The sequence below is a fragment of the Trachymyrmex cornetzi genome, unplaced genomic scaffold, assembly GCF_001594075.2.
Source record: "Trachymyrmex cornetzi isolate Tcor2-1 unplaced genomic scaffold, Tcor1.1 scaffold1337, whole genome shotgun sequence".
In the NCBI taxonomy this organism is placed as follows: Eukaryota; Metazoa; Arthropoda; class Insecta; order Hymenoptera; family Formicidae; genus Trachymyrmex; species Trachymyrmex cornetzi.
In genome coordinates, this window is record NW_017295914.1 from 29,921 (window position 1) to 54,315 (window position 24,395).

General features: G+C 34.0%; 2 protein-coding genes across 8 annotated transcripts in view; one reads left to right on the plus strand and one right to left on the minus strand.

Annotated features, from left to right (window-relative positions):
- The window catches only part of MED14 (mediator complex subunit 14), a 20,768-nt gene extending 9,399 nt beyond the window's left edge, over positions 1–11,369 (plus strand). The window contains exons 12-25 of one of the 4 annotated variants that reach the window (XM_018522501.1): positions 71–278; positions 2,072–2,280; positions 2,427–2,673; positions 3,717–3,860; positions 3,953–4,096; positions 4,179–4,348; positions 4,412–4,606; positions 4,686–4,943; positions 5,146–5,392; positions 7,359–7,729; positions 8,708–8,863; positions 9,594–9,863; positions 9,943–10,209; positions 10,663–11,369. In XM_018522501.1, the coding sequence (XP_018378003.1) occupies positions 71–278; positions 2,072–2,280; positions 2,427–2,673; positions 3,717–3,860; positions 3,953–4,096; positions 4,179–4,348; positions 4,412–4,606; positions 4,686–4,943; positions 5,146–5,392; positions 7,359–7,729; positions 8,708–8,863; positions 9,594–9,863; positions 9,943–10,209; positions 10,663–10,833 (3,057 nt within the window). In that variant the 3' untranslated portion in view covers positions 10,834–11,369. Of the gene's footprint in view, positions 1–70; positions 279–2,071; positions 2,281–2,426; positions 2,674–3,716; positions 3,861–3,952; positions 4,097–4,178; positions 4,607–4,685; positions 4,944–5,145; positions 5,393–7,358; positions 7,730–8,707; positions 8,864–9,593; positions 9,864–9,942; positions 10,210–10,662 lie in introns of all 4 variants that reach the window. The other 3 variants (XM_018522502.1, XM_018522499.1, XM_018522500.1) reach the window with 3 other exon arrangements.
- A 6,270-nt stretch (positions 11,370–17,639) lies between these two features.
- Positions 17,640–24,395, minus strand: part of Tsp66E (Tetraspanin 66E) — a 68,990-nt gene continuing 62,234 nt past the window's right edge. For 2 of the 4 annotated variants that reach the window (XM_018522504.1, XM_018522503.1), the window contains exons 8-10: positions 23,818–23,959; positions 20,801–20,879; positions 17,640–17,868 (exon numbers count right to left, since the gene is read on the minus strand). In XM_018522504.1, coding sequence (XP_018378006.1) covers positions 20,845–20,879; positions 23,818–23,959 — 177 coding nt within the window. In that variant the 3' untranslated portion in view covers positions 17,640–17,868; positions 20,801–20,844. Of the gene's footprint in view, positions 17,869–20,800; positions 20,880–23,000; positions 23,667–23,817; positions 23,960–24,395 lie in introns of those variants that run through there. The other 2 variants (XM_018522506.1, XM_018522505.1) reach the window with 2 other exon arrangements.

A 24,395-nucleotide genomic window follows, 5' to 3' on the forward strand; every position in this document is an offset into this window, starting at 1 on the left:
AGAGAGAGAGAGAGAGAGAGAGAGAGAGAGAGAGCAACTTGTAAGTTTATTTGCATATACTTTATTCTAGATTGTCGCATTCAAAGAGAAAGAAAGCTCACCATGTGAAATAGAGTGCTCTTTCTATCTTGCTGTGGTGAAGCATAGTTCCATCGAAGATGATCCACATGATGATAGCATAGAAACGGAAATACCGAAAATGTATTTGAAAGTCCAAAGCCTTATTGAGTTTGATACTTTTGTGATTACTCATGGTCCATTTACAAGTGTCGATAGTGGTGAGTAGATGTATACAAGTTTTATATTATATTTTGGAATAAGGATAAGTATGAGAAGTATACGTATACCAATATCTATCGTTTATTAAGTCACATATTTCATTTTTCTTTAATTTTTTATAATTACATCTTTTTTTTATTTTTAACACTACAGTTCTTCCTTATTCTAGATATTAGATAAAATCAATAGCTAAAGATAATAAGATAAGAATAAAAATAATAACAATACTATATTATTATTGTTCATTATTAAATCGTTACATGGATAAGTGAATAATTTTTATAGATATGCATGTATTTGTATGTAAAAGAGGGATTGCGATAAGGATCATTTTTTTGCCTTCCTCCCTGAATTCGAATGAAACTAAAAGGGGAAATATACCTTCGTTTCTTAATATTCTAAATGACATTCTTGGCAAGTTTTTGAGAAACTGGCAATTCCGGGAACATTATTAAAAAAATCTGAATCCTCGAAAAGTATCACATCCTTTATAAATCGTTCAAATACAAAATGTAATAATTTATAAAGGATGAGATTTAGGATCATATATATTCTCCTGGGGAATTATAAGGATGATATGGAGGTACAACCCCCTTCCCCCTCCCCCTCCACAGTTTCGTTTGAATTTAGAGGAACCAAAAATAGCTTTATCGCAGCTCCTTCAGTTTACGATATACTATTAGCATGGATGTATAAGTACATAGGCAAAAGATAGGTTTATTCGCATCGCATGCTCCAATACGCTCCATAGCTTTTACTGACTTCAATGCGCTTGTTGGAGTAAGTAAGAGCTGTGGTAGAAGCATGTTGAAGCATATTCGAGCATGTCACGCAAATAAATCTGATACATACTGTATTGTGTAATTGTAGTTTGTAATACAATTTAGGATTATAATTCCTAATCGTATGTAACAATTTTAATTTTTTAATACTAATTAATTTTAACACTTAATTTTTTCCCAACTTTAATGATATAAATATAAATATACTATATGCATTATACGAGATGATTCTCATTTATGTATTAATACCAAGTCTTATAGCAAACACTTCGGGCTTTTCTTTAACTGATTAAAATCAGATTAATGTAATTATAATACGCGTACGCACCCACGCATACACAACTGAAATCTGAATGTTTCTTCATTTTTTCCATCTCATTAGAAAAAGAGAAACATTTAGCTTGCGAAACTAAAATAGAATTAGTAGTAATATGTAATTATAATAATATATAACATATAAATAACTATCTTTATAATCAGGGCTGGGCATGTATTTGAAATACTTTTATTTAAAACAAATTATTTACAAGTATATTTAGTATTTCAGCGAAGCACATGAAAGTATTACATATTTTGTATTTAAAATTGAAAGATTGAAAGTTTTTTGTATTTTGTAATTCAAATAATAATATTAATTGTCAATCTTAGTATTAGAAATATATAAAATACAAAATACAATTACATTACAAATATTATTTTTCAAATAAAAATATTTCAGATACATGCTCAGCCCTATTTATAATTAACCGTTATTGAGCTGTGTCAATTAATTGTAATTACCTATATGTTACGCAATGCTCTTGAATTAGATACGTATAGTCTATCCTGCCTGAGAATGTTAAGATTAATCTTCTTACTAACTCTTACTAGTTATGAATATACTCATTTGTTCGTTATCAATAAGCAATATAATAGTGTATGGATAATAATATTAACATCTGGCATCATTCAGTGTGGTATCGGCATATTGCTCTGTTACTTTTAGGGGGATTAATGGGTGGATTTTTTAGGGAATAATGATCAAGATGGGGGGTGCATTACAGAAGTGGTGGAGACGTCTAACAACAAACGTAGAAGCACCGGGGTCGGAGGAAGGACAGATGCGGTAGGAACACCACAGAATAGAAGACCAAAGCATCCGGCTTACTTTATTCCGGAATTGGCGCACGTTGTCGCTTTATGCGATGAACGAATACCGTTCGTAACTTTGGCTCAAGAAGTAAGATTTTATTCTCTTATTGAGTTTTCTATATAGCGTTTTCTATATGTCGTTTGCTCATTTAGTAAAGTACGTTTAAAATATCTTGTATTCGATAATGAATTCTTCCATATTATAAATTATCTTAATTTAATATTAATACGCAGCTTACTAGACGAGAGATAGCTCATCAGGGACTCCAAGTCGAGGCGAATGCCACGGCATTGGTACTCAAACTTGTTCAATTGCCTGCACCATCACCGAGCATAGCTACGAGCTGTGCTTGGCACGCTCTTCTCAAAAGACTTTTGAGTGTCTCGATTAGAGTTCAGGGCAAAGGCATGGCTAAAACTTGGACAGTGGAATTTGTATTTTATGGTAGTCCTCTCTCCAGCAGTCATCCCAAAGAACAAGGTTTCGATACTGTTTCTTCATACTAGAGTTTATCCATTAACGCGTATATTTTTTATAATTCTACAGTGTAAAGTTATGAATTTAACAGTGAGGTATTATTACAATTTCAACAAGTCTTCTTTTTGTTAAATTAAAAAAAATGTATATGTATTTAAACACTAAGTATAAGCATATTCAAGCCTATGACGGTCAAAGCTAGATCTTTTTTGCCTAAATAATTTCCAGTGAATTATCTATATCCTATATATGTACATGCATATATATCATATTTTTGTAGTTATTCAAACTGCGCGCCGAAATTTTTCTGGACTTTATCTAACGCAATTAAACTACTGCAATAATATCATAAGTTAAATTAAATGGACAATGTGCTAAAAACCTTAAATAAATTTATTGCGAAAAATATTACATCAGCCGGGACTTGAACCCGGCCGAGGTAACTTGGGTCTAATGACTTAGGACGCTCGTACGGATTACAAGAGGTCCGAAAAAATTTTGGCGCGCAGTTTGAATAAATACAAAAATATGATATATATGCATGTACATATATAGGATATAGATAATTCACTGGGAATTATTTAGGCAAAAAAGATCTAGCTTTGACCGTCATAGGCTTGAATATGCTTATACTTAGTGTTTAATTTTTGTCGGTCCGAATAAAATTATTGTATATGTATTTATGTATGTGTGCATATGTGTATATATATATATATATATACATATATGTAACATATGAAAATGTTTGAATATTTCCATATTAATTTATGGTATAAGGCCGCAGCACAGATTTTTGCCTAACGCTGCATAAGGCATAAAGGAATTAACTAATCAGAGTATGAAATGAAAGATTTTAATTGGTTTATTTTCTTAGATTTTATACATTATGCAGCGTTATGCAAAAGTCTGTACTGCAATGTTTAAACTGAAATATGGCACACGTCGATTCCGAATAAAATTGATCTTCTCTCATGAGCAAATAAAATACGTTGTGTCTTCTACTTCTTTTAATAGTAGATATTAAGTGTAAATTTCGAATTTTACAGGTTTGCGTAGGCCAGTCTACTTTCAATATGAAATGGGTACAGCAGATACCGTCTCCCGCACTGTAGATGTTTTGCTAAACGATTGGGCACAGATAGTACATTTGTATTTGATTGTTCATGATTTAGCTGAATATTTCAAAATGGGTGCGTTACACATTGCACTGAAAAATCATTGCATCTTTGCATTATATAAATTGTGTTCTATGTAATTCGCCATACTACCTTCTTTATTCCAGAGAAATATAACTTTCGCAATATGGTTAGCATTAAGTCTTATAGTTATAGCAAGCTGGTTCTTGCGTATGGTCCAAATCAAGGTGCAACTGTCACTATACAGTGGAGTACGAACGACAAAGTATTTAAGCTGGTATTTGGTAGGAGTAAGTTTTTCGTATCGATATCAATTTCGAACGCTCGATCGATGGAAATGATGTAATAACGAATATTCCGCTTGTATTGCAGGTCCAACAAATACGGTGACCAATGCGCATTCTATAATGAAGGAACAACTAGAAGCTCATTTGAATAGATACACGAATTTGGCACAAATTATTCATATACTTAACGAAACGCTTCAGCCACTCACTTCGATTAGTAAATTACCATCAATCCCTCAGTTATGCGTGCATGCGGTAAGTGCACGCGCGTATCTGCCTTTTTTCGGTTCAGATTTACGGCTAAATTCCTCTCTACAGAGACCACGAGTGCCGGTACAAACGTTTACTATAATGCCACAATGTGTCACTTTAGTAAGGATAGCGTATCAAGGAATGTATTGTTTGGAATTACGTTTACGCGGCGGAGGTTTGGTGAGCTTACGCGACGGTGCTTACAGTCGTTTCGACAGAAGTAACGTCGTCGATGAGTTCACGCCTACGCAGGGCCTAAAAGTAAGCTATACGAAAAAAAAACTCAATAATTGAATGTTTAAAAAGTTTGTTCTTGGTAAATGTGTTTCTGTCATTGCAGGCATTTCTGTCGAAATATGTTGACGAGAACGCGGTATACAGAAGGAGGTCTCAGTCGGAGGATGACAATCCACCGTCGCCTGTTACTATGGATAGCGATAGTGCTGGAGGCAACGTAAGCTTCTTAGGTCATCATAGGAGTGGGCCCCAATCGCCCGCCCAGCAACGCGAAGGTCTGAGATTTCATCCACCGCTCACACCACCGTCTGGTAGTAATCCTCATACACCGGCCAGTCCTCATACGGCAAATATATCCCAGGTAAGTATATCCATCCAACTAATTGTAAGATAATAAATCGTTTTTCTTTTTACATTTTTGTCCTCCAAGGAAGCATTTTATTTATTACTTCGTTATTTTGAGATTTATTTTTCTGGTTCTCGTTACAATAGAATTTTTTTTCTCAAAATTGGTCTATCAGCATCTTAATAAGACATTCGATTAATCTCAAATTTCTTTTTAGGCAAATCAACATCAAAGTTTTGGAAGTAGTCCAGCAACTTCATTTAATTTAGCATCTCCGCCGTCTTTACCGCCAAATACACCTAATATGTTACCACATCCATCTCCTGGATCCGGACTCGTTGCAAACAGTCCTTTAAATCCGATGCACGTTCCCAGTCCGGCTGGTCTCATGCCGACATCATCGCCTGGTCCTTGCAGTAATGTTCAAGTAGGGCATTCTCCTGCTGGTTCATTTATGCAAACAGGTATGAGTGACAAGAAATAAATATTTCTATCTTTATACTTTAGATTTGTTTTCTATGCTTAAATTGGTAGCACTAGTTCCAAAAGTGTACACTGAAGCATTTTCTGTTTTCGAAATGACGTCAGTGACACTGTTTTTTATTCAATGCAACTGAACTCAGTATACGAGTTTACTGAACTAATTGTACTAGATCAGAGGTCTGTTTTTTTATTCCTACATTAGATTGCACTAGAACTCTCTTTTTCGCTTCTGCCAAATATCTGGAGATACTGTACTGTTTCGGCGCTGAGACAGTTAATCGATAGCTTGAGCCGGCGACATACGATGCTTATTTTCCTACTGAATTGCTAGCTGGATTAGAATTTTGCATTAGTTCAAATCAGTTCAATTATAGTGCAATCCCCGTGTAGAAACAGAAAATAAACTTTTTGTTTTCCAAAATTTTAACGGTTTTTTAAATAAATGAATAACGGTAGCCAATATGCATTCCATATTGAAGGATCATCTAGAAGCTCATTTGAATAAATACGAATTTAGCACAAATTATTCATATACTTAACGAGACGCTTTAGCCACTCGTGTCAATTAGATATTAGATTGTTAAGGGGATGCTAAACCGATTATCTAACTCGATCAAGGTCGATAGTACAGACTTTTTTAATTCCAAATTCGATAATAGTGGTGACATTTTTTATTTAATTTTTACATTATATTATATAATGTATATCATTCTGCCTTATTCAAATGCATACATCTGTTCTTATCTAACATATGCCAGCACCATATCTATCACAAGACCGCGCAAATACTGCTACACGGAATTTCGGCTCTATTGACAGTCCCAGTCTTCGCAAAACACCTGTATACACGTATTTTCTATTCGGTGGAAATATTTCTTTTCTAGACTTTCAATCTTAGTTCTACAAACTCGGTATTGTTCGTTTCGATAATGTGATCTCAGCTGCACGCTTATTTTCAAGATATGGACTCTAAAACTCTTATATCAAGCAAATATATATCCGAGGCGACAGCTGTACGAGCCAAAAGTAAGTGAATTTTTAACGAATTTTAAACTTTTTTTCGATTTTCTCATAAAATCCAGTGCAGCTGAGGTCCTGTTTGTGCGTACTTTAATTTATGTAATAATACTTTTGCAATCCGCACATCCAATACGGAGATTTTTCACCGAATGGAAATGTGGGTAAAACAGGAGGCTTTAGCATTAAATTACCATCAATCTCTCGGTTATGCGCGCATGATGCGGAAGTGCACGCGCGTATCTACTTTTTTTCGGTTCAGATTTACCGCTTTTGTTTTTTATGAGCTTAAGGGCTATCGCACATAAAATGCATAACAGAGCATAAGCATAACATAAGGCCGCTAAACCAATGAGCATCTTATGTAAATCAATATGGCGACATTATGCTAGATGCTCATTGGTCCAGCAGTCTTATGTTATGCTTATGCTCTGTTATGCATTTCATGTGCGATAGGCTTAATAACTAGATCCTTACCTCTTTATCTTAACCAAAAGCCTTTACATTTTTATAATATGTCATTCAGTATTATTAAGATCGTTCGAAGATGCGAAAAAGTATCAAATTGTTAAATTGCTAGTCAATTTAACTTGTGATATTACTGCGGTTTAGTACAGTTAACGTTCCAAACCGAAAAATCATTTCGATGCGCGTTTCAAAGAACTACATACGTCATACGTAATATATAAATTCACACAGAATCATACAAGCATTTAAGATCCAAGTAGACTGTTTAAGTCATTGATTTCTATAGTTTACTTTATACTTTTATTATGTTTGAAAACAAATGCAAGCTAAAAATGATGATAATTTTCAATTAAAATTGTAAGTTTGTAGGGAATATCAAATGTTTGTCAAAAATATCAAATTGAACAACGAAAGCGAACAAAGCTATCTTTACAATGTTAATAATGATACGTCAATGTTCAGGTCATATCGACGGTAGTCCTTTTCCGGCTTCTCAAAGTATGGCTTCCCCGGCTGCCTCTAACTGGCCTGGATCTCCCAGTGTACCTAGACCTTCTCCTGCGAGACCTGGACAAAATCCGGGGCATGCAGCGCTGCATAGTCCGCAAGCCTCCGATCATAAGACCGGTAGTCATATCTCCAGGGTATTACCGCAGAGGTCCTGGGCGGGTGCCGTGCCGACGCTTCTCACGCACGAGGCCCTAGAAATGCTTTGTTGCCCATCGAGTCACCCGTCCGCCTTACCAGGTCCGGATATGTCTCCGCTTGAAAGATTTCTAGGCTGCGTCTATATGCGGAGACAGTTGCAACGCTTTATCCAGACGGAAGATTGCGTAAGCAAACTTGTGTACAAATCGTAATATGATTCAGGATTTCAGTCCTAATAAAACTTGACAATTAAGGGAGGAACGTACTGTAAACTGTTTTGACGTTAAAAATGAGCGCTGAGCGTCAGCATGAAAAAGCACCCTTATATTTTAAAGAATGATACAATAGAGACAGCTATTTTGGTCAACAGATTTTGCTTAAAACTTATACTTTTAAGATCTGTTTTTTATTCCTGTACTCTCTGAACAGATGCACACGATGCATAAGTTGAAATATACATTTTGATTTATTGCAGCGGGTGCACCAGTTTAGAGAGTGCAGAAATAAAAAACAGACCTTTAAGGCCTGTTACATAGGGCACGTCAACGCATTACGCGTAGCAAGAGACAACGCGATAGCCAATTAAACTCTTTCAGATCAGAGTCTAATTAGCTATTGCGAGGTTTCTTCCCACGCGTAATGCGTTGACACGTCCTATGCGCAACAAGTCTATAGCATTTTCAACTGTAGTGGACACATAGTTTGCGTCGACCTAGATTGGATTAATAAAATACTATTAGTTAACGTTATATGTTTATCAAGAGTAGAGCATACAACATCAATAGCTGTATTTAACAGAGAAAACTAATCAGTGAGCACTCATTAATTCTTTAACATGATGGTTCCTACACTTAGATCCAGCAAAGATTGGTTAATTCTTCCTTTATCCGAGATCTTGGACCGATTTCTATCATCATGCTAGACACTTTAATATTCGTAACGTTTTTAGAGTTTATATAAAAAGATTTGATCACTTATAGTTATTATTTTGATTTAGTGTACACAAATTTTGTCTATTGAGCATGATTGAAGTACTTTCTGCGGGGTACAACTCATGTAACCAATTTTCGTGCTATTAATAAAATAAATACAAATAAAATATATTTTTTACATGCATCTGTATATATATATATATATATATATATATATAAATTGTGTTATAGTTAACTGGTATCAATGCAGAGCCCGGTGTGGTACATTTCAAATCTGAGAGCTTGCAATGCAGAGTTGGATTAAATCCTACGCATTTCCAATCTCTTCATATCAAGGTTCTTTCACTTCCAGAGTATAAAGATCAATGGAGCGTAGAAGAGTTACAGGTAATCTAAGCAAATGCCTTATATATCCACAATCGATGTGATTTACTCTTGAGAAAATGGAATAAATTTCAAATAAGAAAAAAACAGGTCAATAATATGAGCTGGTTATATAAAAATAAAAAGAGTTAATATACAGTACCCTCCCCATAAGTTTGGGAACACCCTACAGAAAAATCATTACATGACAACGATCTATACATGTTTTTGGTTTAAATACGTCGTAAGATGTTTAAATGACGATAAACATTTTTATCTAGAACACCTATAAGCTTGTACATGCCGAAAATATGTTGGACAATTATCACAACATCGGAGCGCTCAAGATTGAATTTTGCGTTTTGGTCTATTATTTATATATTATTGTCACTTGTTTTGTAATGTTGTACTTGCGTGCGTTATATATAACCTACACATCACAGGTCGTTTAATTGTAGTTTAACGGTTTCTATAAAAATGGCAAACTATTTGAGTCGCAAGTTGATTTCAGATTCCGTAAAGTTGTAAAATGGTCTCGATAAATCAGATTTTGTATAAATTGCATTTTAATAAAAATTCCATATTTTAATAGCATGTTATTATAGATAACGTATGTATGTATATACTTTTATTTCGTGTTTTCTCAATTAAATAATTACTCACAAATCAAAATATATCGATTTTATTATATATATAATATGATGATTATACTTTCTCAGCATAATTAAAAAGAAATAAACTGTTTTATTCGCAGATTATCGAAAAGTTCTTCGACACGCGGGTAGCCGCCCCGCCTTACAAACACAACACACTGTCCGGTTTCGGGAGGATGCTTAACGTACGTTTCAAAGTGTTAAAGGATTTCGTGCAAGTAATGAAACTGGATCTAGTCCCTAGTCTTGTGCAGCAGCAGCAGCTGAAGTGGTCCGTGCAGTTGTGCTTGCGTATCCCACCTTCCGCGGGACCAATCGTGCCTCCTGGTACGGAAGGAGTACATGTTTGCAGGAGTAAAATTCTATTTTTCGTGAGTATTCGTGTTTTTTATGTCGCACGTGATTTGCTTATTCTCAATCAATCCTTAAGTTTATATACTTATTTCGCAGTTGCAAATAACGAGACTAGGTATATCATATCAAGGAGAGACGCCGTCGTTGGTGTTACCGTTCGTGCATGATGTCAATACGAATATAACACAGCTAGCGGATAGAAGAGATCTTACTCCACCTCCCTCAGCGATTGCGGCAGCGTCTATGCAGCTGAAGAGATTCGCCGAGTACGGGGCGAATCAGTCAGAGTGCTCGCTGTTCCCCGCTGTACGCGATCTTTTAGCTAATTTCACATTACCGTCGGAACCGCCAGTTATATCACAGGTGATAATCTCAATTAGAAGAAACATGAGTGTGTTAATCATAAGGCTGTTAGATTATGCCAGAAATGAGAATCAGATAACTTTTTTCCATTTTCTCTTTTATACGATATCGAAATTAATTAATTTCATCATATTGACGTCATAATTGGTCTATTCTTTTTTTCTGAAAGGAAAGGAGGAAAAGTAAATGATTCAATAAGAAATTCAGCTGAAAAGAACAGACCTAAAATATACACAGTGTGAGACTAATGACAATATTCTATTTCTTCTCTTTTATTTCTTAAAAGCCATTTTACAATCATAAATTCATGGAAAATGTGGCTCCTGATATAAGTCATATATGAATGATATAGTTAAGTTTAAATTTAATAACTTAAAGATACCAACGAATGTCGCCAACAAAACATTTTTATAAAAATTTAATAGAGTATCAAATTACATCTGTTTATAATAGGTCGTGCCGTCCGCGGCAGGAACTCAAGTAGCTTCCGCACAGCAAATTCAGAACACAGCGATGCAAATGCACTCGCCCATGGCTGCTGGTCAAGGTCCGCCACAGGGACCAGGACCATACGGAATCCAAGGCATGCAACCGATGGGCATGATGGGCGGCCCGCCTCAATAGGACTTGCTTTACTCTCCTAATCCCCTGTGTCTATCGAGTCATCCTACGTGGATGAACTAAAAATGTAAACTTTGGCTCAAAGAATTCGCGAGAAAGAATAATCCGGCTGCGCTATTCTAATATGAGAAGATTTACATTTTATGGGGCATCTTAGGAGAGAGAAAACTATGTCGTGTTTGCTGCATTTTTAATCCAACGAAGGTGAAAAATGGACAGCTGACAAAAGTAGGATATTATGAATGTACATGTTTCTTGTGACAATCTCGCATCTAAGTTTGGTATTGTAGATATACGCTTTATACTTTAGTATTACAATCAGTAAACTCTATCATTAAAGCAAATATGCTAAAATAAATGTATATAAATTGTATTATAAAAATGAAGTTACAAGAATTATATTGGAATCATTTAACGCGTAACTTAATTTAACGCGCGCGAAAAATTACTGCAACTGTACTTGCCAACAACAGTTATTACATTCTTCATGTAAAATGATATTCTTTGTTGAAAAAATGACCATAATAAGTATAATCAAAAATACAAATCTATTATCTTTTTATAATGTACATATGAGAAGTTTAGTATTAATATGAATACAAAATAATTTATGATGTTGCAAATAAAAGGCATTATAGATATATGAAAAAGACAAATGTAAAAATGTTTATAAGTAAATTTCTTAGATTTAAGACGTACTACAATTTATTTGATGCAGGAGATGCATGAATTGTTATACTATTTAATTATTTCATTAAAACCATACATGTGGAGTATCGCTTTTTTAGCTAGACGAATAAATTTATTACTTCATAAAAATTCATTAGGTTTGACATTACAAGTCCATTTGCTCTGTATATATTTATTTTTAACAAAATCGATACTGGTATAGAATTAGTAATCTTGAAACATTATCATTCAATATGACTGTCATTTTGTCGCTGTGCCTTTATATATATTTGACTACTTTTTGCACAAATTGAGAATGCACGGCATAACTGTACAATGTGGACAGAAACATCTCCGATACTACTAAATTTTTTACTTCCGCAAAAAAATGCAACTTTAACCTAATACTCAACATGATAGGTGCACTCTGTTTTGCGCTTATAGCATCATTTTATTTGTAAGCATCATTTGCCCTTGTTTAATATTTAACAACAATAAGAATAAACTAACAGCATGTAAAAATGGAATACATTTTTTAATTCAACTATCCGTTCTCTGAAAATTTCCATGAAGTACAGAATTTATTCACACAGTTTAAAAAAATTGATACTCTACAAATATAGGTTTAGTAAGATAATTTAATGGTATGACATTTGGGTTATAGGTACGCCACCCCCTGTAGTATATGTAGTTTTATCAAACATACAGTTTTTATATACATATAAATATATAATAGTTGCATATCTTATAATCGACATACTTCATTATGTTATGAATAAGTTGTTGACATTTTAATCAAATTAACTCTTAGTACCCACAAAGGGTTAACGTAACCACCCACCGATTTTCATAGTTCAGACGTTTCTTTCCGATTCCTTTTCACTTATTGCAAAATATCTTTTGTGCTATGACATTTTAGATTTTCTAACTCAAAAATTCTTTTTTTTTCAGTCTTCAAACGATAGATTAAAAAAAAATTAGTTAAAATCGATGCACCACAATCTAAGATACAAGCAAAAGAAAATGCTGAGTTACAAATATCTGAATGTGAGTAGATAGGGACTTTTTTGAGATGTGGGTACTGAGGATTAATTTAACTATTTATTAATTTTACGAATCGACTGATTCTTGATATGTCGTCATACGTTATGGAAGAATCGACAAAAGAAAACAATTCGCATTACACATTTTATCTGGCATTTATGAATAATATCTATATAAAATTTTTATTTTCTGTGTATACAGCTTCTCTTTTTTTTTTACAAAAAACATAATACTCTTAACAAAAATCAATCGTACTATATTCTTAATATATGCAATTGTACAATACTCATAGTTAATAATAATGTATTGGAATACAACTGTATATCAATAATCGCATCTCAAATATATATACATTTTAGGTCAGGTATCAGTCTCTGTATATAAAATTTGAATACACATTTTGATACACCTATTTCACATGATAATTCTTAATTGCACCGAAACGAAACTGAACGTTACTAAATATTTTAAACTTTGAACTTAAACTAAGTGAATATCATGCGTTTTTGGCCATGTTTTTGTGTCTTGTCTTCTTTGTTTCTTGGTTAATCTTATTATAATGTCTCACATAGTTTTTCAAAAATAATTTTTTGCATAATAGCCTATATATATTTTGTATCTTTAGTACCAAAAAGATACTTGCGTAGATATATATTGATTTGACGCGAAACTAAATTTATCATACGACTACAACACGCGCATTTATATTATCATTTTTATCGCAATTTCAGAGTAAATACGTAAATGTCACATTAATCTTGACTCGACTTCCACAATTCTACGTGAGATTTCTAAACTGGTGTCTTAGGCTTTTCGTTTTTTAAACTGTTTTTCCCCTCGACTTTAGATAGCTTTTCTGAAATTTATACATTCAATATTATGGAATACTACATATTAGACAGCATTGTAAAAATCAGGTTGTTTATATTGCAATATTTATCCCTGTTTCGGATCTATAAGTTTAACAATCTCGGTTATCAAATACATATGAATACAAGAAGTCGAATATTTTCTACAATTTATTTTTTCCGTACTCAAGTAAAAAACAATTTAAAAAAAAATTTCTTTTTTAGACTATTTACAATACTTGGTATTTACAATATTGGATATTTCACAAAGGGATTAGATTGCAATAAAAAGAACCTTTACATTATTTTTAAGCCATTTGACGGATACACTATGCGAACGTTTAAAAATAAATATAAATATCCATAGTGTGCATAATATTGCATGCAAAAAACGTGATCTTCATTTCTAAATTAAACTGCACATTATATAAAAACAAGCGTTTCACTATATATCATAGTTTTTAAACTATTAGCTAAATGAGTTAATGAGAATTTCAATCCTCCAATTAGTCTGTGCGATATCTCTGTATCGTTCTTATATGCAGGCGACGCATAATCATGGCTCATCGTTAATTATGCGTGATATGATTCATAAATGTACATGATAAAATACTCTTTTGACATAGCTTCGATACTTGTATCAGAGGTAAAAGGAGGTTTGATTCATTATTACTTCCTCTATTGGGAAATAGTGATGTGCAGCACATTTTCATACACGGCAATCGATAAAGAAAACGAAAATTAATGTTCAATACAGACACTTTGACTTTGTGACTTGCTCATAAAGTATATGCGTTATGTAAAATGCTCCTGCCGATCTCTAATATATACGCTGTCAGCAATGACGCGTCATTCCTATACTTTTCAGACAATTATACATCTGATATAAATATCTGACAAATTTTTAATTACTCAGGTACATATACATATATAGATATATTTAAGAAAAATATAAAGTTAAAAGTATGTGTGTATATATATATATATATATATATATATATATATTAGGTTCAAGAATCATCATAAGTATGAAATTTTTATTAGAGAATGTTACGTGAAAAGAAAAGCCTTCCTCGTCTTTCTCGTAAAGAAATTCTCCAAATGAGACATTTTGTTGCAAATAAATGTACCTTTTTAATGGTTCGAGCAATCAGCTCGTTAGTGTTATGTTTGACATATATTCTTTTGAATGTTACTGAAACAATGATCTTTGTGCAAGAATTATTTAGTAAGTGTACGCATAATAAGAAGCGTTTCCACAAAAAATTTTGCAATGAAACAGCGAAAAAGATATGCCAAAAATACAAATTGGATTCTTGTCACAAGAGTATCTTGGTCAATATATTCTATTCGTTAAGAGATGAAACATCGCGTGAGTATTCAAAGTTGTGAGTACAAGCATCTAAAACTTTCATTACAAAAATATTGTAATAATATCATGCATTGCGTATGTACATCTACTGTCACGTTCATTAACGTTCATCTGCGTTAACTTGTGGATGACCAAGAGCCGGAAGATGAAAAGAAAAGAGGAAAAGATTCATACACCCTTACAAAAGTCTAATTTAATACTGAAAGATAACTGTTAATTACTTATCTTAAATATTAAAAGCACTGTTATTTAGTGCTCAAAAAGTAATTAATTCACCTTTCAATATTAAATCTCTGTAAGAGTAGACCGTCTTTCAATCATTTTAAACGCTTGTACCTCCATAATATATTACAAACACTTAGCGGAACTATGAAACGTTAGCAATTTACAGTTGACGTTTTGGGATACTTCGTATCGTTTTATATATATATATATATCGTGTTGCGTAACCGCAAGCGATACACGCATTATATATATATATATATCGTGTTGCGTAACCGCAAGCGATACACGCATTATATATATATATATATCGTGTTGCGTAACCGCAAGCGATACACGCATTATATATATATATATATCGTGTTGCGTAACCGCAAGCGATACACGCATTATATATATATATATATCGTGTTGCGTAACCGCAAGCGATACACGCATTATATATATATATATATCGTGTTGCGTAACCGCAAGCGATACACGCATTATATATATATATATATCGTGTTGCGTAACCGCAAGCGATACACGCATTATATATATATATATATCGTGTTGCGTAACCGCAAGCGATACACGCATTATATATATATATATATCGTGTTGCGTAACCGCAAGCGATACACGCATTATATATATATATATATCGTGTTGCGTAACCGCAAGCGATACACGCATTATATATATATATATATCGTGTTGCGTAACCGCAAGCGATACACGCATTATATATATATATATATCGTGTTGCGTAACCGCAAGCGATACACGCATTATATATATATATATATCGTGTTGCGTAACCGCAAGCGATACACGCATTATATATATATATATATCGTGTTGCGTAACCGCAAGCGATACACGCATTATATATATATATATATCGTGTTGCGTAACCGCAAGCGATACACGCATTATATATATATATATATCGTGTTGCGTAACCGCAAGCGATACACGCATTATATATATATATATATCGTGTTGCGTAACCGCAAGCGATACACGCATTATATATATATATATATCGTGTTGCGTAACCGCAAGCGATACACGCATTATATATATATATATATCGTGTTGCGTAACCGCAAGCGATACACGCATTATATATATATATATATCGTGTTGCGTAACCGCAAGCGATACACGCATTATATATATATATATATCGTGTTGCGTAACCGCAAGCGATACACGCATTATATATATATATATATCGTGTTGCGTAACCGCAAGCGATACACGCATTATATATATATATATATCGTGTTGCGTAACCGCAAGCGATACACGCATTATATATATATATATATCGTGTTGCGTAACCGCAAGCGATACACGCATTATATATATATATATATCGTGTTGCGTAACCGCAAGCGATACACGCATTATATATATATATATATCGTGTTGCGTAACCGCAAGCGATACACGCATTATATATATATATATATCGTGTTGCGTAACCGCAAGCGATACACGCATTATATATATATATATATCGTGTTGCGTAACCGCAAGCGATACACGCATTATATATATATATATATCGTGTTGCGTAACCGCAAGCGATACACGCATTATATATATATATATATCGTGTTGCGTAACCGCAAGCGATACACGCATTATATATATATATATATCGTGTTGCGTAACCGCAAGCGATACACGCATTATATATATATATATATCGTGTTGCGTAACCGCAAGCGATACACGCATTATATATATATATATATCGTGTTGCGTAACCGCAAGCGATACACGCATTATATATATATATATATCGTGTTGCGTAACCGCAAGCGATACACGCATTATATATATATATATATCGTGTTGCGTAACCGCAAGCGATACACGCATTATATATATATATATATCGTGTTGCGTAACCGCAAGCGATACACGCATTATATATATATATATATCGTGTTGCGTAACCGCAAGCGATACACGCATTATATATATATATATATCGTGTTGCGTAACCGCAAGCGATACACGCATTATATATATATATATATCGTGTTGCGTAACCGCAAGCGATACACGCATTATATATATATATATATCGTGTTGCGTAACCGCAAGCGATACACGCATTATATATATATATATATCGTGTTGCGTAACCGCAAGCGATACACGCATTATATATATATATATATCGTGTTGCGTAACCGCAAGCGATACACGCATTATATATATATATATATCGTGTTGCGTAACCGCAAGCGATACACGCATTATATATATATATATATCGTGTTGCGTAACCGCAAGCGATACACGCATTATATATATATATATATCGTGTTGCGTAACCGCAAGCGATACACGCATTATATATATATATATATCGTGTTGCGTAACCGCAAGCGATACACGCATTATATATATATATATATCGTGTTGCGTAACCGCAAGCGATACACGCATTATATATATATATATATCGTGTTGCGTAACCGCAAGCGATACACGCATTATATATATATATATATCGTGTTGCGTAACCGCAAGCGATACACGCATTATATATATATATATATCGTGTTGCGTAACCGCAAGCGATACACGCATTATATATATATATATATCGTGTTGCGTAACCGCAAGCGATACACGCATTATATATATATATATATATATATTTTTTTTTTCGTTTTTTCGAAACGTTTCGTCAACTCAAGCGTTAAAGAATTGGTTTCTGTCGGTCGACTTCTCAGCTAGCCTAGGCTTGGGCTAGCAGCTAGAGTTTCAAGCAAGCAAGGCACACGAGCACTAAGGGCTCAACGTGCTAGGAGGCACTACTCAACAGTTCCATGCTCTTAATGCCTCGTCAACAGCAGCACCAACAAGTTAACACTGGAAACGAAAATGTCTAGAATGTGCGGCATGAACAATTAGTAGCGATTTAAATAGCATCGTAAAAACTACCGTCCGCATTAAAATATACCATCGATTCGTGTGTACGTACGCGCACGCTAGCACGGAGAAAGAACGACGAACAAAAACATTTCATCGAGTGGATAATTGCACACACAATACCGCATGCGGCCCACGATTGCAAATAACAGCGTAGATCCTCCAAACAAGAGATTTGCATCGTACCCATGCAGCATGGAAGGTTCGCGGAAACATCACGCAAAAATTACAATATTGCTAATACATACATATACAGGGTGTTAGTTAAGTATGTTCCTAAACTCAACAGAGCGATTCTTTGGTTTATTTCAAGTAAAAAAGTCCATATAAACATGTGTCCTAAACGACTTAGTTTCCGAAATACAGGTGAATGTTCACAAATGTTTGACGAAACGATAAATTGCGTTGGAGATATACACGCAATGTTAATGCAAGAATGCAGCAACGTTGTTGCAAAAATGCAATAAAGGGTGCTTCCCGTTTAGTGACACAAACATCGTACCATCTTTCTTAACATTCAGAGAGTAACAAAGACAGAATAACACTTGTATTACCAAATAGATAGCATCCAAAGGTGCTTCAACATTTGCGCAGGAATGCAGTATATAGCAATAGGCCTGTTCTTTTTAGCTGAACTTTTGCACCAATTCGAAGATGAACTGGTGCAAAAGTTCAACCAAAAAGAACAGGCCTAATGTTAGAACATCTATATATCTTTATCCTACAAAATTGTAAGGTTGCTGATGTAAACATTGTAAACCAAAAGCTTCCACGCCATATGGGGCAGATCGTTGTTATATTTAGAAAAGTTCAGGTACAGAAGAAAACGCGTAAGATCATTTGTGCATCATTTTTTGGCATTTTCTAGTCGACACATCCGACACGCGTGCCATACACGCGTGCGATCATATTGTCGAAAATGCAATATAATTCCTCGTTTATTCTCGAGCTCCTCGAAATGAACAAAGAATTGGAAGTTTCTTTCGCGTTCCACTTGTGCGATGTCGTGCCGAGATATCGCAGAAACTCTACAAAAATATACTCTATGTAAGTATATGTACATACATGTATCCTGCTAAGGAAATGATATCTTCGTTTTTCGTAAGATCCGCATTAAATCATTGTAGTGTGCGTACAATTTAGTTTCTCAATTTTCTCAGTCTTGAAATATTTTTTTTTTGTTATTGTTGTACAATTTTTGGCTCATGCCCTCCGCGTGTATTAGGTGCGCATACGTACAGATTGGCCGTTGCGTATACAGCAGTGTGTGTTAAACATTGAAAGTACACTAACATACATATTATCGATTTCTTATGAAGATATATGGACTTCTCCTCGAAATTGTACATTGTCCCATTTATCATAATGCATTTTTTTTGTGTTCTTTACATATGTAAACGTGAATGAGATACCTCATCCTGCGCGGTCTCTCTATGATGTATCTGTTAGGTACCGTATAGCGTTTGCAACATTGAGATGACAGATTTGTTGACTAAGCTACTATAACTAATGAAAAGGGAGAAAAGAAACAGTTAAGTGTTTATGTTACTTGTGTACCACAATTCCGAGTAGAATTTTGCCATGTGTGTTTAATAACTCGTGCCGATAGCTGTTCGGAGAGAGATACGGATAAACACCGTGAAATAAAATGAAATCACGCTGAAGCTTAAATGAAACTTACAGGCCCAATTGCATACTCGTTTGGCTTGACAAATACATTCGATAATTTATCGTTTCGAAAAGAAAGATCTCTGCCCGTATATTATTATACTTGTTGTTAAACTCATATTAGTTGAATTACGAAAATGTGTATTATTTATAATACGTTTTGATTAATGACTCATACGTTTTCTATAAATTTTAGCCTCGTCTATTAGCAATCATAGTTATTGCTTCGTAATTAATTCGAAAACGATTGATAAACAACATCTTTGTATGCAGAACTTGAGAAATGTCTAATTATAATAATTAACGTCATTTAGATTGATTGTAAACATGAAACAACAATTACACGTATTTAAACGTCTATATATATATATAATGTATTATGCTATTTTATATATTTTCCCCATATTTTATATCTTTCAATCACTCTATACATCTAATAATTTGTCATTATTAATACAAAGTATTTCTCGCCAAACGTACTTCCTTTGAACTATACTGTCCTTGATCATAGAAGGATTCTAAGTCGATCTTTCCTTTACAAAGACGTGATCGAGATCAAAGATGAAAAGAGAACGTTTTGTAAATATAAACAGCAAATCATATTCTTAAGTTAATTTCAAAGACTGTATTTTAATAGAATTTTAATTTGAAATTACAAGGTGATATTACTTTAAAGATTAGAAAATTGTAATAAATTTCCGTTCTCTGTTAACGAAAAGTTGACTCAAAATTGGTCGCGATTTAGAGGAACGTCGCGCTTGGCGAGGGACGCTTTATTATTATTAGGTACTAAAATAATAAAAATAGCTTTTTGATTAAAGATCATACTATTAATGCACACTTATAATTTTCATTATCACAAGATAGCGTCTGATCCATGCTATGCATTATCCCGTACAAAACCTTCAGTTCAAAATAAATCAACATTAGTCGCTCTGCACCTGCTACAGGTTGCGTCCACGTAACGATGCAATCGGGCCTCTCTTTCTGCTTCCGTTATACATACATCTGACACTCTGCCTTCGTCAAATAATATTATACAACAGCATGGCCATGCAAGGGTGAAGAGCAAAGCTACCATGCCTCATAGGATTCATAAAAGAACGTTTGTAGAATAGAATGGATGATAGATCTAGATGCTGCAGCGTAAAGCAGCAGCAAGGAAGGGATCGACTGTCAACTGACAGTTTCACCTCCGTCTTACTTGAAAGCAAACCCCATCAAAATCATCATCCTTACTTCAGCACCTCACCAGGCCTGTCTTGACGATACGTCTACACAAGCTAAAAGAACGTCCATTTGTCAATGCCTTCCAATTGAGAAAAAGGTTCTACTTTAATAGGATGGATTGTGATCAATACAGAGATGTGGATACGCGCGTGTGTAACACAGTAATTTCTTCGTATTCACGACGAGGCATTCACCTCACCGTCGAGGACCCGAACGTGAAATTGTGCTGCACTCAACAACACTTTCACCACCGATTGATTTCGGTCGTTTATAAAAAACTATGGAAATTCTCGTGCGACAATTTTTTGTTCATATTGACAAGACGAAATGCGAAATATTGAAAAAATAACTACTATATATATGATTGAACAAATGTTCAAAAATCCTGGGAAAGCAAGCTGCCCGATGGGTGATCGTAAAACCGAGATACATAATAATTAAAGTTATTATAGCAAATTTAGCTGTCTCTCATTTCATGTTCTGCGAGAACTTGGACAATAAAGTTGTTCGCGGTTGAAGAGTATTCCAGTACGATATTATGTATACATTATTGATCATTTCGCCAGAATTTAAAAGCATTTTAAGTAAGACGTTGCAAGGTAATGACGAAATATCGAAATATGAGTATCATTAAAAATAGATCGTTCAAAATACACGGGTATTGAGTGGATAGAAACAAGTATTACATTAATACAATAGCGCGAGGAATATAAAAAGAAATATTTTTATTCGTAAAAATGACGTTCCAATTGGTTCCTTCATTTAATTCCTTCACTTGCAGAAAGGCTAAATAAAGAAGGATTATTTCTACATGCGTCAAAACGTTGAACGATTTGCTCGCGGTATCTTACGAATATGTACTCCATGTTAATAACACAGGCCACAAAAAAAAATCGATGAAAATTTCTTTTGACCAGACCATGTATATTATATGTTTTCGAGGTCGCTGAACACGAATCTAATAGCGTTTTCGGCCCGATCGGGTTTGCACCAACCTGGGTTGGATTAATCTTTCCTATTGGTTGATGTCACACGCTCTACCAAAGGGGTTTTTAGGGTCTCTGATTACGAATATGAAGTCAGATTTTAAAAATGAAAAATGTCGGGTCCAATATGGCGGTGAAATTTAAAAAAAATTCTTGAATTTAGGAAATATTCCGCTTTCTGCCGAACCCAGAGTCACGAAACGAGGACGTAGCGGTTATCGACTCCATATTTTTTTTTGTTTTCTTTTCTGATTTAATTTTTTTTACATTTTTACAAATTTTATTAATTTTTGTTTATTGTATTACTTTTCATTATATAATAATAGAATATCTATATATATCTATATTATATCTATAATATATATCTATATTATATAATAGCCTAAGGCCGACCCTGCTTGCTTGACACCGAAGTGCTTATTTATTTCTCGGTTTTCTTTGTATAATAGCGAGTTTTCTTTTCTTTGAAACATCTGCGAATAGCTTTCCGCTTATGGATTTGGCGCGTATCTCGCTTCAAACACCAACAGTAATCGGCCATCATGTGATCGGTCCAGATCTATATTATAGATATAATATAGATATATATAATATAGATATTCTATTATTATATAATGAAAAGTAATACAATAAACAAAAATTAATAAAATTTGTAAAAATGTAAAAAAAAATCATAAAAAAACAAAAAAAAATAAAATTTGTTAAAATGTAAAAAAAAATAAAAAACTAAATCATAAAAAAACAAAAAAAAAAATAAAATTTGTAAAAATGTAAAAAAAAATTAAATCAGAAAAGAAAACAAAAAAAAATATGGAGTCGATAACCGCTACGTCCTCGTTTCGTGACTCTGGGTTCGGCAGAAAGCGGAATATTTCCTAAATTCAAGAATTTTTTTTAAATTTCACCGCCATATTGGACCCGACATTTTTCATTTTTAAAATCTGACTTCATATTCGTAATCAGCGACCCTAAAAACCCCTTTATACCATTATTATAGTAAATCCGTCAACATTTTTGTGAAATTTTGCGTGTCACATAAAATCCGGCCATGTTTTTTGAGGTTAGAAAAAATCCTGACGTGATGGAGCAAAACGAACTTTAGATTCGTGTTCAGCGACCTCGAAAACATATAATACACATGGTCTGGTCAAAAGAAATTTTCATCGATTTTTTTTTGTGGTCCTGTGTAATCAATCTCGGTGAAAGCGAATGCGTTTGATACATTGATACTTAAACACCGAGGTAAAGCGGCGCTTGACAAGTGACTCACATTTCCACGATTAACCGCGTGGTATAATTTGGCACATGTAACTCCAAAGCTCTCGCATTGACAAAGATCATGAATGATCCTCTATGCGTTTTTCGCTCAACGCGATTTCCGTTGAAATTCATACGACGTTAACATGCAAGCGATCGAAGGCAATATTTCATTACAGCGATCGTGATTAGCCATTTTGATCAACGATCGCTCTGTCGATCGGATATATATAATTAGTTAAATAGCTTTTTTGATCCGCAATCCTTCGATTCTCGTTACGTTATAGTTCTGATGCGATCAAAGCGCACGATGCGGTACGATGCCATCGGATTCAACTTGCGTCACCATTGCATTGGAAAGTACACGAAAGCATGTACATACATATATGCATATATATATATATATATATGCATGTATATGTACTTACATTATATGTGTTACATACGTATATTAAATATACACGTATAAACACAATCGAGGTATTCGCAAAGTCCTTAAAGAAATAGAAACTGAGTTCAAAAGAACTGCTGGCAGAAAGCTTAGCACATTCTGCTCTCGAGGTTACTCCTTGCCAGAAGGTTCTACGCATCGATAAACTGCAAAGTGTCAAATAGGTCATATTTTACCGTAAATGAACAGAGTAGCTGACGTCCCTAACGGCCGAGGAAATCGTTCAGCGGAAATAAGTAAGTTACTTATGCGCGCTTAATACCGGGATTTAGTAAGTGACTTTAACACCGAGCCTACCATGTTGTGGGCGCCAATAGCAGCAAGCTAGGTACAACGCCAGAATAATCACCAGGACCTCGACGAAGACCAAGGTAGCGGCCACACCGATTACAATCGCTGCATTCTCCTCGATTGCTGTCATTATGGCCTTGTAGCAACCCTATAAATAAGCAATGTAATCAAATAATCATGTATGTCAATTTTTATACAACATATCAATCAAAATTAATTCCCCCAAAAAAGAAAAATTATCTCACAGTCAGTACCACTGAACTGAAAATTCAGGCAGATTTTCGTGTATTAAAACTATTGTATTTCAAAAGCGAATTTCGAGTGTAAAAAGCCCCGCTTTTACAAAGTTTCAATCTGACAATGAGATTTAAATGGCAGAAAGTAGTGTGACCGATATTACGTTGATCAATATCCGAATAAATGAATAAAAAATGAATAGGAATACTAATACTATTATAAGTATAAATAAATTTATTTGGATTCGTAGAGAAACGTTATAAAACGCACTGAATGCTGTATCGAACATAATATTCAAAATTTCGAGCAATTCTTGTATACTAATAAAGGTTCCGTAAAAACCTGTT